Source organism: Hakea prostrata, chromosome 1, assembly GCF_041222555.1.
Source record: "Hakea prostrata isolate BN-2017 chromosome 1, UWA_Hpros_2, whole genome shotgun sequence".
Classification (NCBI taxonomy): domain Eukaryota; kingdom Viridiplantae; phylum Streptophyta; class Magnoliopsida; order Proteales; family Proteaceae; genus Hakea; species Hakea prostrata.
This window is the reverse complement of record NC_142600.1, coordinates 4,988,849-5,003,099: the sequence shown is the minus strand read 5'-3', so window position 1 is coordinate 5,003,099 and position 14,251 is coordinate 4,988,849. Positions and strand designations below refer to the sequence as shown.

Below are 14,251 nucleotides of genomic sequence, written 5' to 3'. Positions count from 1 at the left end.
CCCTGATATCCTATTCCCCACCCCCCCAGGGGAAATAAATGAAATAAGAAGGCCAACAAAAACTCACAAACAGGAATTGCATCCTAAAGAAAATTTTCAGATCTCAGCCAAGCCGAAACAAGAACATAGATGGCTCCTCCAACCCCTCGGTGCTTGTGAGCTGATGCATCGATTGAAAATTTGAAAGTAGACACTTTCCATCCTGTGGGGATTAGAATAAATTTCTCCGTCTTATCCCAGTTGATGTTCCCGTCATGCTGTTTTTAGCAGTCGCCAATCCTGTGGGGATTAGAGTAAATTTCTCCGTCTTATCCCAGTTGATGTTCCCGTCATGCTGATTTTAGCAGTCGCCAACCACACAATATTTTGTTTATGGAGCTATCTAATACTCTAATGTTAAAAATTTTAGAAATACGTATATCCTGGAGTGATGCTACAAGTGCTCACACAGAATTTTATTAGCAAATGATAATTTACATGGTAGTTCCAAAATTTACAATACCAATCACATGAGGACCTGATATTTGAATTAAAAATTAATGTAGCATAAACACCATTTAATGCATTATCTAGCACTAACTTTGAACAGGACATAGGCACCACACACCAAATATTTCAATCATATCAATCATTAAAACGCATATGGTCCCTTTTGTCCACCATAAGGTGTGTACATGGCTCGTGCTTGAGCCCTTTATTCAGTAGGGGTAAAGATGGACAATTGGTATGACACACCTTCCTTCTCCCTGATGCAGAATTGAAGACAGATTTAAGAAAGAAGAAGCCCATTGGGTCAGGCCCATCAAAGGCCTAAAGCTATCAGCCAATGGCTTTCATGGGCTAGGACTGTCTTAGTGGGTTAAAGTTAGCCCACATATGTTGAACTTCAAAGTCTAGACCTAAGCCCAAGTCTAGATTTTGAAAAGTCAATAAAAGGGGCTATGGTTTGAAAATAAAAGAACTCATTGTCAAAGAAGTTTTCCTGTGTCAAAGAGTTACGTGGTAGTTGAGATACTAATAGGTAGGTGATGTTAGCTAGTGGTTGGATGTTACCCTTAATATTTGTCTCTTTAGAATGCTATATAAAGAGACTTATGTAAGAGGTGAAGACACAACTCATAAACTGAAATCAAATTGCTTTGTTAGCATTCCTTCTCTATGGAGACTCTTAGGTTGGTGTTTGATCCAATCGATCCACCTTGCGGTGTGAAACCCGGGTGTTACATTGTTATTCTCAATTCCCTCATATTGTCCTTTCAATTTCTTCATCATAGTTCTGCCCCTGTTTTGAAGACTTATTCAGCCCGTATTGGTATGCTATTATCCTTATAATACCACTCTAGTTTCAGCCCTCTTTCACATCTAAATTCGGTTTCATCTTAAGTCTATCATTCCCTGTGAAAGGTCCTATTTGGCTACTGTTTTGATCAATCAAATACAATACTACATTTATTCCCCCCATCAGAAAGCTGAAGCAACAGCTGTGTTCATACATGGCAGTGCACAAAACCTTTTGCCAAAAGTATACATCCAGAAGGTAGAAAAATTCTTTTAAGAACAAGCACATACAAATGAAGTGAGTCCATGTTTGAGAAAAACGGTAGAAGGAACAAATGGAGGATCACTCCGCCGCAACGCATGAAAGCAATCAACCTGCAATAATAAATGAAAGCAATTAATAACAGTTTGTGTTCAACATATCAGTCCAATCAGTTTAGAGCATAAGCAATTATAGAAGTAAGGTAACTGAAAAATCCCATCAACATTTAAACAAAAAAAAAAAAATAGCATTCAAGCATGAAAATGTATATGTAGTGTACATTAGACATATATCTCATGTGGCAGTTTTTCAGAAGCAGAAGCCAAATGTGAAATAAGAATCTTAGCAATGACACCCCTGGAAGCACAACTGTCGAATATTTGCCAACTGTATTCTGTACCTAACTGATCTCATGCAAGCAAGGTGGTGAATCTGCTAAAACTGCAATCCAACTCACACTTATCCCATCCTAACTAAATCACATTGGCTTCATGGATCCTTATGCAATCCTTAAACCTAAACTCAGGTGCTTACTGTCAATTAGCTGTCCTTTCCGTCTGGTCTATCCATTATATATGTGGGTGTCTGTGCTCCGTTGATTGTGTGAGACTCCAAGACTCTGCAGGGTCCAAATGGTTAGGGTTTTGAAATACAATATCTCAATTAGCATTTTTGGTGATATGCTTTGGTGATATGCTTTGATCAGAATTTGGAAGGTATACATCCAATCAGGTACAATGGATTGTTTCAAGTTTGAAACAACCTGACCGTGTATAAGTTAGGTTTCTTGTATGCCACAGTTCCTTTGGATTAGAGAGGAATTGCTACAGTTCAATAAGGGAGCCTTATTGCCCCTTGTAATTTATGTGACAGGTGATACTTGGCGTCGCCAGCAAGATTTATAGCTTGGTGACCTCTATACATGCAGCTCTGATGAAACACACCCCCTCCCGCCACCCTCAAAAAAAAAAAAGAGATTTTCATTACCTACCAGACTATAATTACCCCAAAAAGAAAAAATCATAGAAGCTCAACATAAAGAAGCATGAACTCATCTGGGCCAAAGGCCAGCTTCAGAGATGGAACTGGTAACAGCAATTGGGCAAGATTTTAAAATACAATATGAACTGCCAGCGAAACATGCCATGAACAATGAATTTATTATTCATCAGAGCTGAAGTCTAGAAATGAACCACAAGCAGTAAATCTCAACCCAGTTAACTACACTACAGTATGTAAGATGATGAAAGCATTCTCATACCAGTGCTTCAAGATAAAACTCTGGGATGTAAATGAATAATGAATCCATCTTGCTAAGAACCAAGAGCAATTCAACAATCCACCTGCATGTTGCATACATTCCCCTTTGCTTCCACTGCGACGCCAGAGATATGCGATACCTAAAGCAAAGAAAAAATAAAACTAAGTGCATAAGAAAACGCGATTCATCCTTGATAGTTTCTCCATTCAATACTTTCCAAATGCACGAAAGGGTTGATTAAGAAACTGAACACCCGAGGCAGGTGAGCACAATCAGAACCGTAAAATTAACCCATAAAAAGAAGGGTAGCCAGTGCAAAAGCTCCTGCCACTGCAGGACTTGGGAGGATCATAAAGTAAGCAGCTTTACCCCTGATTTTTGAAAGGCCTTTTCCCAACTTGAACTCATGATCAGGTCAGTACAAAGCAACTTAACTGTTGTGGTAGGGCCTGCAGTGGCAGGCAACTTACCCCTAGTGTCTAAAAATATGGAAAAAAAAGGCAAGCTTTAGTCTTATTGTTGGCAAGGATCCAATCAGATATCTAACAACACCATTCTACATAAGGCCATACAAGAGACAAATAAGCTTAAACCATTAGGTAGGGGATAGCACAAACCATAACAGACACAATGTATAAGAAAATGGAGCAAACACAGGACAGGGGAAGAAATTCAATAAATAATAATAATATAACAAGATATTTAATGGAGCTCAGTTGTTACTTTCACAACCACATCATTTTTTGTTTGGTGGTTTAGTAACTTGGTATGTTTGCCAATGGAGCATTCAGTTTCTGTTAACTAACAGCAACTGTGACTAGTACGTGGATAAAACCAGAGAACTGGTGTGGGAGCAATTACAAACTAATGGTACATTAGCAATTTACTGTCAAATCAAAGAGTCATACAGCAACAAAAAGATTTACCTATCTTATAAACTAAATTTCAGTTCCAATGAGTAGGGTAAGTGGCATAAACAGCGAGTTAAAAGCTTTACCACAGTATAAGAATGTCATTTCCCTGTAGTTCTATCTAATGAACATTCAGATACTTGTCCTTGACTAGCTTTGTGAACACTAATATGTATGCAGACGGGGGAGGCATATGGAAATATGTGCACATTCACACAAAAATAACTAGGTAAAGTTAAGTGTAGTTTTTTTTGGGTCATTGAAATAAGAGAAAAACTGCAATAAATCAAAAAAGAACCAGGGGACCCATAAAAACCAGAAAATTTATGAGTCTATGATAAACTAAGAAGATTAGCCTTCCTCCAACTGCAGCAGAAGTTGGAACCAACAGTATGGAATTTTAAGCCAGATCCTGTAATACAGACATCAAACATTCACAAAATATTCACAGGACCCTTCAAGGTTTACTGACTAATCCAATACTGACAAAGAAATCAAGTTGCATTACCACATATAAAATAATCTAGGAACTTTCATGGAGAAGACAAGAACTATTACAAATCATCTTGATTTTTTAGTAAAATAGGTAGTGCTAGGAAAATGCATAAAAACACCAAACACAAACAAAATCATAGCAAGAAACAAGTAGGCCAAGAAAAAGGGCATAGAATCTAAAAAATCAGTGTTGGCCGAAATGCAGAAAAGCATTACAGGTTGGACTGTTCAATTTTTAGCAAATATACAAGCTCATCAACTACATGTTACATTACTGCAAACACTCAAAGGCAACACAAAGCTTTCAGCTCAATCAAGCAATCACTTTTCATCACAGCCAGATTATAATGTGTAGTGTCCAACAAGAACAGGCTAATTGACCAACACAAGAAAATTCGGGATCATGGAAACAAAAAAATTGTACAAAAAAGGTAAAGGGATGGGGGGGGAGTGTATATAAGTCGCAACTTCTTTAGCCAGAACTGGAAAATGTTAAATGTTTATACAGAGATATATTATATATACGGGTGGCAGATAAAGACGAGTTTTGACATCATTGGTCTTACTCTTACCATGCACAATGTCGAACACAGTCAATCAAATCTTCTCGATAAGCATTCCGAGACTCTTTTAAACGCTTTAGTTGTTCACCACCAGCTTTTTCTTTAATTTGTTTATCAGTTTCCTCTAGAAGAGATATTGACTGCGACTGATGAGACATGTAGTATGATGCCTGCATCAAAGATAATGAATCCCAAGAGTTTGGTATGGAAATTTAAAACATAATTAATAATCGCTGTATAAGCACTATTAACTAACAATGGAGCACAATAGCTGATCTCTACAAACGTAATATCACATCAAAGAATTTCTTATATCCTTGTTAAAGTTCTACCTATCCCTCTTTTTTTTTCTTTTTTTTTTTTTGGGGGGGGGGGGGGGATGGGGGGGTGGCAAAAGTTGCTTCAAAATCTTAGGAAAAAAAGTTCACAGCCAACATTCCATAAACTGGAATGGTAAGAAACAACATTTCAGAGAGATACATCTGGTCTTTCAAAAAGGTTAAAGTTTCCATACTAACATTTATTGGATAAATTACACCTATGCCACCTAACATTCAAAGAAACTACACCTTAGGTATACCCTCATGTTTTACATTTAAAGATCTCAATCTCAAGGCCCATCCCACCAACTCAAAAGCAAGTTGGTGGATTTTTTTCCCCAAGGCACCAACTCAAGGGGTATTAGGGATCATTTGGCTGAAACTTGCACTGCAGCCTATTTTACCCCTTTGAACACACTGGTGACCTCAGATTTATGAAAAAGATAGTGTGAATGTGAGTTCTACTTCATACCCCAAGTTAGAAACAGCTATGCTGACATGAAATCTTAAAATGTTCTATAATGTGTACCATATGCTCATACATTAATGCTCAAAATTCAAAATTCAAGCAAGTCTAATACAAATACACATGTTTAAGTTACAACTCGAGACCCTATATGCTAAGCACATCATCACATCTCACTACATGAAAAATGCAAGATCTCATGAGTTCTCCAACCATGTTTATTATGTTTGGAGTAACCTCACATTTCACAAAATTTATGTTTCAAGTACCTTCTCTTTTCACATATCCAACTTTTCACACACGTCACTTTCCAATGGAAGGGAGAAAAACATCACCACAGCACCACTGCCAGCTCCAACTCTGCCGCCACCATTGGTATATTCTCCGATGCACACAGCAGGACCACATCATTGCTTTTGAGTCATAGGAGATCATAAAAAGGAAATGTGGAAGGTCCAAGGTTAGGGAATGTATACTCCCAAAGATATCAGTGAAGGGGGAGAATATAAGAGTTTGGGGGCCAGAGACGGTTCTAAAGCAAAGAATCTTGACAGTTGTTTAGGTTGGCTTTTGGTGTTATTATTTGTTAAACATTTCTTAGTTCTATTCTGGTCTTGTATTTGATGCAGTTTTAGATCGGAAGGGATCCAACTATAAGCCAGTAACCAAGATCTACTAAGAATTGGGAAGTTTGAATACAAATTTCATGTTTGAAATCATGGCCAGCTAGCTAGCTCTACTCAGCACATCATCGACAGAATGTAATCATTAAAGAAGCAACAAATCATTACACAATAAATGCAATTTATAGATAAGAAAAAATATACATGTATAGTTGTGGAAATAGCAGTACCAGAACCTCCTCACCTGTTTAAAATTAGGAGCAAGACCTATATGATATAACAACAGCATAGCATCTAACAGTTCCTCTTCTCTTAGTGTTGCTGAAGACAAATGACTTGCCCTGGTACTTATATTCCTCAGATGATGTTGCAATGGCCGGTAAGAAAATTCAGTTTCTGATCGGTCACTTGAACTGGGTTTATCAACCATATCATCATTCAAACTGCCAGTACTGCACTCTGCAGCAACGTGAGCAGATCTATCTGGAATGGGACCACAATAAGCCCGTGATCCTTTAAACCTGAACTGAATAGGACCCTTAGAATTCCCTGTAAAATCAACATCAGTGCTTGAACAACAACATGGCTTTTGGCTGGTTGAGTGTGTGACTTTACTTTCTTCATCATCCATACAACCTTCCTCCCACTGAAATACCTCTGTTTCTCCATCATTTACAGGGTGAGAATTCATCAGGTGACTGAAAGATCCCCCAAGTCGAGAAATGTCTGTACGATGGGGATCATTTTTAAGAAAAATACCCACAGGGAAGCTTCGGTGTCCACCCCTGTGAAGAAAACCCACAGCATCTCCAATTTTTGAGCCAGTGCCTTTTATCCATCTATAGATGTCTCCCTCTGCAAACCCTTCAGATAGGAAATGGAGAATCACCGTATACAGAGAAACAATGACAGAATTACTAGAAATTCCAGGTGGTGGAAGGTTGCGATCTGCGTCTCTGTTCTTTAATAACAGGTTCCCTAAAAATGTCATGAAAACTGACCCAGGTAATTGGGGCGGTGTAATTGGAGGTATGAACTGTATGATCAAGCAGCAAAGCTTCCGATGCATCTCCTCAATCTGCAAATAAGTTTGGTAACAGTAAACACCATTGGAATTTGACAGAAACTGGAAACATTAATTAGGCACTTAAAACTGTACAGTCCCCAATACAATAATAAGAAGCAAATGCATTAACATAGAAAGGAAAGAAATCTGCAGCATCACAAAAATAAGAGGCTTAAGCACGTCAACTTAGCCTGTAATCAGAGTCAACCATCATTTTCAAGTCATAACCTAGGCATCCAGCTGCTTTGGTTGCCTTATGGGGGTCCCTTAGTCTAAGCCCCTCCCAATGCTTTACTTTTTATTATATAAGTTTATTTTTGGTGGTGTGGGTTGGGTTGGATCGCTGGGGGAGAACAGGTAGTCCTCAACACCGTATAAAAATATCCATGAACTACTCCACACAATAGAGTTCATGACTAAATATTGCTGGCTCAGCCGAGAAGAGGATTAGAGACCAAAAAAATTATTCCGTAGTGTAACTGATGCAAGGAGATTTCCTACTCCAAACCATCCTCTTTCTACTACTAGTCACTCTCTTTTCTTTCTAATGATTCCTTGGTACAAATGGTGCAAGACAAGAGGCAGCAATATGAAAAGCATGGTTCAATAACTCATGAGGTCCTGCCAAGATATCTCGTTTTTTAGAAAACCGAAAGGAGTTGCAGTGCGAGTTTGGAAAATTAAAAATCCTTTTGAGATCTTGGTTGAGATGAGATCTTGGTTTGACTGAAATCCTAGTCCACCTGTAGTTAAAAAAGCAGCATAACTCAACTCGATCTTGGCAAGATCTCGGTGCTCTCATCTTCCCCTTGCTGCCTTGCTGGGAAAATCAGTTTTGCCAGATTTTTTGCTGGAGTCTTGGCCAGAAGACCTACTAGTCTTCATCAACAAGACGACAACCCGACAACCCTCCTACAGCAAACAAATCTTCAAGAAAGGAGAGATTTCATCCCAAATATGACTTTTTCAAAATCTATGTTGTACAATTGTTTCATGCACGTTGATTAAATACTTATTAAACAACTTGGTCTGATCTACATTTTCAACAACAACAATAAGCCTTGTCCCAACTAAATGGGTCGGCTACATGGATTCTTGTCTTCCAATTAGTTCTATTTGAGGTCATGCTAGATACAAGGCCTAAAATTTGCATATATTTTCTTAAGGTTATCATAGGTCTGCTCCCAACTCTTCTAATTCCTTCAACTTGGATTATATTATTTCCACATAAAAGGGCATCTATATGCCACCATTGAACGTGGTCATGCCACCTCAAACAACTTTCTCGTTGCTTATCACTTATAGGAGCATCTCCCAAACCAACTCTAATATGATCATTCATTATCTTACCCTTCTTAGTTTTGTCACTCCTCCATCTTAGCATCCATCTTAGTTGTTACACTGAATTTATCCATATGATTCTTTTTAACAGCCCAACACTCTGCACCGTACATCATAGGTGATCAAACAACGGTCTTATGGAATTTTCCTTTAAGCTTTAATGGGATACATCAATCGCACAAAACCCCAAACGCCTTGAGACTTCCACTGTTTACCTCAAAAGAGGATTTGACAAACTTAAAGAGGGACACGGTCCAAGGAATTGGCTGACAAATGGCATTTTGCCAACAGCGGATACTAGGGCTGGTGCCAAAAGAAGGGTAATGGACATGGGGGATGGGGTTAGTGGACAAGAGAGGGATAAAGGTTAAGTCACAACCAAGAGAAGTTCTAGAGCATGGGAGGAAAAGAGAGAGTACCATGGTTTAGGAATACAAGGAGCAAGGAAGATGGTGGAGCCAAGAGTAGGGTCGCGTGGTGGGGAAGGAGCAAGGTGGGGAGGAGGGGAGGGATTGGCATTTGTCATTATGGAGAGGGAGGGGGATCAGAGGGAGGTGGGGAGCAGAGGTCACCGAAGGCTGAGCATGAGTTAGCTGGTTGGATCTCTCAACTAACCAACTTCGAACTTCATCAATTATGTTATTAATTTTCAATTTTTTATTTAATAATTTAATTTAAATAATTATAAAATAACTATTTTTATTTTTAACTATAAAAAATTATCTTTTTGTTAATTATTCTTAGGTTATGTTGTCCTTTTTAAATATACAATGATTAAAATAACCATGCTATGTATAAAATTTTATAACAAGTGTGTATATCATGCATTAGAAATTATTTTTCTATGCTTTTAATTAACCAAATTATATGATTTCATTAGTTTAGTGTTTCTAGTGTTTGAATATCTTAATGTATTTGTGTAACAGCTTAGGCTTTTGAGTAAATCAGTGTATTTGAATGCTTTATGCTGATGATGCAATCATGCAAGTCCAACAACAAACTGGTTCATTTCTCTTTGAAATCAACTTAGGGTTGATAGATATGGGGGTTAGGCCTTTGTTCAGCAGGTTTGCATGGTTATGGGCCTATTTTATGGGCCCATAAATTTTGTGTTTAGACCAAGTACGAAAATAGGGTGTCCACTTTGTTTAAATTAGGTCAGGTCTTTTAAGTTTAATGTACCTTAATCAAGTAGACTTTACCAGCCCCTGATACACCTTCATTGAATAATCCTTATCAAGGGCCTGATGCATGTGAGTAATTAGTCCTTATTAAGTTAGTATCTAAGTACTAACAGTCCTATTTCAAATTTAGTTTTTATTTTAAGTACAACTACAAGTATAACTAAGAGGGTATAAATACAAGCTCTGTGCATGTCATAAAATTCAGATTTCAGATTGCAAATAAATAAAGAGTGTTGTTGCTGCCTTAGAGTAAGGTGATAATAGAGTCTCTTCATCAGTGGTAAGGTACCTTCAGGTGATTGCGTAAGCAAGGTAAGGTTTCTACTGGAAGGAATCTCCTTCAGCGAAGCTTGTAACCTGCCTTCACTACTCCATCATAATCTCAGGTAACATGTCAGCAACTCATCCCATTCCCTTTACAGCGTACCTGAGAGCTCTAAAAACCCTAACAAAACCTAATCCGAGACCCTTGAGAGCCCTAACAATAATTCCAACTTATAGGGGTATTAATCTAGCATTCTGTTATACAGAAAAATTCAGAAACAGAAGACTTGATTTCAAAATTCAGACCTACTTCGAAAACCCGTTTTCCTAAATGAAGGCCTGAAAAAGTTCTGGTCGAAACCTCTTGAAATCCTAGTTATTCTTACTGTTATTCATCTAAAGACCCTCAATTCACCTGAGAGGGTACATCACTGACCAGCCAAACCCTACTTATTGGAAATTTTCTATCCACATTTGAAACCCTAAAATAAAAATTTGCCACTACTTCAGGTTTTACCATTCAAACTTGATGGAACTTGGTAAGCATCTCTTAAGTATCGCACTCTAGATTTGAACCAGGATTCAGGTAGGTCTGAGTTTGCTCGACTCTCCAAACCCATCTTAGGGAGTTTTCTGTAGGCTCTCCTCTGAGAGATCCACTTTGCTTTCCATGAGACTTGACCTATTCTGGTTGAACCCTAACCTAAATCAGTTCTTAGAAATTCCCAACCTTTCCACGTCAATTATCTCCATCCCTAACCCCAAGAAAACTCCTCCACCACTAACCAAGAAAACCCCAAGACCAGCCAACTAAATCTACCCTAGACCCTATCCGTTTGAACTTAAAGTAGAATCTGAGTCAGATCTACGATTGTTGGCCTTTACTTAATTAAGGTTATATCAGGGTGGGCAACATATAGCCTGAAGAGTGTTTTTAGATGCTTTCATTCAGTACTATTCTGCATGCATGAGAGTTGAGACAAGACAAAAGAGGTAGTATTTATCCAACTTCAGCAGGTTTTTGTGATGCAATATGAGTTACGGTTCCAGGAGCTGTCCCATTTTGCACCCCACCATGTGGGTCAGACACGGGGATCAGTACGAGAGAGGTCTGAGGCCTGAAGTTAGAGGCTTCTTGTTGTTTTGTAGCTGGACACTAATGTAGAGGTTGTGAAGAGTGCTGAATTGTATGAAGGCAAGAATCAGAGGCTCAGAATGCCACTAAATCAGGAAGAGGTTCAAGCCAAACTTGATCAGAGGAGGAAGACCATCTAAACGGCAGCCAATCTAGTATGACCAGCATATCCTAGTGTGGGCTCACTGAGGATGACCCCAAATTAGGAGGAGATGCTTCAGCGGTGCATCTTAAACTAGTGGCCCACCCTGCCATCTTGCCCACTATTGTGTATTGTCCCTATCAAGCACACCACCAACTTGCGTAATCAGAGACCTAAAACAGAAAGGAGAGTTTATGCTTTGACCCCCACCAAAATGAAGATGCTTCATCATCCATAGTGGTACAGTTTCCACGTTTGGTATCTCCATTCGAGTATTATTTGGTCCTGGATCTACCCATTTGTTTGCTTTTTTTGCATTTTCTTCTAAGCTTGGTAGAAATCCTAAAACTTTAAGAGGTATTTCATCTGTTGCAACTTGCAACCAGTTTAAAGGAGGTTAGGTGGTAATTTATCTGGGCCTACTACTGTTGGGACAATTATTGTTGTTCCACTGCATCACAAACCAAATATGAGCAGTACAAGATTTTAAAAATCAGAAACAGATCTTGCAAGAATTCAATCCTCATTTTCCACTTAAAAAAGGAGTTGATTCAATTTTACCCCCTAATTCCACTTATATATTCACCACAATTTTTTGAGCTAGAATAAATTTAAAAAATCTGGTGGTAAATGCTAAATCAGAATAAACAAGGGCATACCTTACTGACTGATTCAGACAATGTTGTAGTCGTCAGCATCATACTACTTTCATAGGACACATCCTCACATGATCCAGGCCACCAAACAGATGGTATCAAGCACTGCAGATCTTGCTTGTTCAAGCCCTTCCTTGATAGAAAGCCTTCAAACAAGAAATCAAAATCCGAGGATTCCCACCAAAGTACCATCAGTTCTTGACGTCTTAGAATATGACACACCAACGCAAGATAGGAGTATGACCCCGAATATGGACATTCAGTCAGAACCAGGGGAGCTATTTTGCAACTACAAGAAAGAGAACTAATTACATGCCGGAACATCATACGAGAGGCCTGAAATTCAAGAAAGAGGTCAATAACTCCATCTAAGCTTTCAAAATCGTGCGGTGGCTGTTTCCTAAATGCATCCATCAAGAATGATACAAGTGGACCCCAACAAACATATTCAATGCTTTCCAACTCCCTATCAACCATAGAGAGGAATTCCTCACAGATTGCATGAGCAATTGGGTGGAATAGTTCTTTGATTGGAGCAAACCTCTTCAACCTTCCCAATTTCTCAACAGAGGTTGAATCAGCCTTCTCCATCCGTTGCAATTCCAACAGCCTTAAGAAACATTGCAGTAAGTGGGTGGCAATAGAGTTCACCAAGGGTGGACTTTGAACAGGATAGAACCCCTGAATAGGATAATTAAAAGGGCGAGCTCCAAAATTCAAACTGCAACGCTCACCTTGAGAAAGAGAAATGGCTGGATAATAACCAAGTCCAGGAGCCATCTTGCGAACCTTATCGAACGCCACTCCCAATGGGAGACCATTCCTATAAAATGATATTTCATTCCGATCCAAGTCTATACAGCAACCAATTACATCACCAACAACCCAAGACTGGCCATACGTCTCAGCCTCCTTATTCCATTTAGTAACTCTCCTCCCATCAAAAGCATATGAATCTTCTGCATCTCCCACACCCTTATGTTCTGTGAAGGGACACGCAATTGTAGCCCACCCAAGCTGTTGTATTCCCGGAGTTTCCAGAATTACTTCATACATCCATTTGCCTTTCCATACACAAGCATTCGCCCTTACACTGCTAAACATAGCTTGGCTCTCTATGATTAAAGGTTGCTTAATAATCCTAATATCACCACAGATACTGGCATCATCAATTGTAACACTGTGAGGTCCACAACCACTATCAGTTATATACACGCCATCCCTGTCATGAAGAGTGGCATCTTTGTTATCCCTAAATTTGCAGATATCATTCTTCAAAATAGAATGAATTAGACTTGCTTCAACTGGAGTAGGCAATGGTCGAACAGATTTGTAAGGAAGCTGAAATATATGCTCAAGAGTTCGTTCTACAGATTGGTAGCCAAAATCATCAAAAAATGAAATCAAATGGCTTTTCTGAGGATTATCTCTCTGATCGTCGCTTGATAATATGACAGCCAAACCAGAAGCGAGCCCACCAATCCTCTGACAGTCTTCTGCCATTGCTGGGGAGGAATAGCCCTTCCTCCCCTCCAATTATCAAGTACCTAAGAAAATTAGATGTTGATCTTCCAAATTCTTGAATAAATTACGTTCCTCCGCATTAAACTGAACAATTTCCAACGGTAGCCACCAGCGAAGTGATCCTCTTGCCTGGAAAGAAATTTATAGACTCGAACATAACTTACATGTATTCATGAAGAAACACCACTTGCATGGAGAAGAACGACGAGAATCTCGAAAGTACACCGACACTTGGAAACCAAATTTACACATCCCAGGAAAAAACAACGAACCAATTTATCAAATAATTAAGGGGAGTCGTCCATAATTTGCAAAAGATCAAAAAAACCCAAAAGGCAATTCCGATTGAACAATAAACAAAGGAAGTTCAACAAAGACAGGAGGGGGAAGGAAGAAAAAAAAAACCCAAAAGGCAATTCCGATTGAACAATAAACAAAGGACGTTCAACAAAGACGGGAGACAAAAGCGGAAATTTTGGGATTGAAGGCGAATGAAAATTTGTGAATAACTTACAGGCGTCTAAGCTCCACAAAATCCACCGCGTAAGAATAAAGCCAGGTTCATCTTCTGCAGAATCTGCTCCTGCTCGGCCATGGAGGCGGCGTAAGAACCTTAGGGTTTCCAGCAGCCAATTACATAAAAACGTTAAAAAACTGAATAGAGGTGGAGATTAGAGGAGAGAAGAGAGAAGAACACGCAAATGAAGTCGTTCTCAGGTCCCTCGCCATAACTCGGGAATTCAACGAACCACACAGACAT

At 38.9% G+C, this 14,251-nt stretch overlaps 1 protein-coding gene across 3 annotated transcripts in view; it reads right to left on the bottom strand.

The window, feature by feature from the left end:
- The window catches only part of LOC149026873 (E3 ubiquitin-protein ligase RKP), a 29,868-nt gene extending 15,617 nt beyond the window's left edge, over positions 1–14,251 (bottom strand). The window contains exons 1-6 of one of the 3 annotated variants that reach the window (XM_089156870.1): positions 14,006–14,251; positions 11,971–13,620; positions 6,424–7,257; positions 4,780–4,940; positions 2,802–2,940; positions 1,570–1,653 (exon numbers count right to left, since the gene is read on the bottom strand). In XM_089156870.1, coding sequence (XP_089012996.1) covers positions 1,570–1,653; positions 2,802–2,940; positions 4,780–4,940; positions 6,424–7,257; positions 11,971–13,470 — 2,718 coding nt within the window. In that variant the 5' untranslated portion in view covers positions 13,471–13,620; positions 14,006–14,251. The other 2 variants (XM_089156885.1, XM_089156878.1) reach the window with 2 other exon arrangements.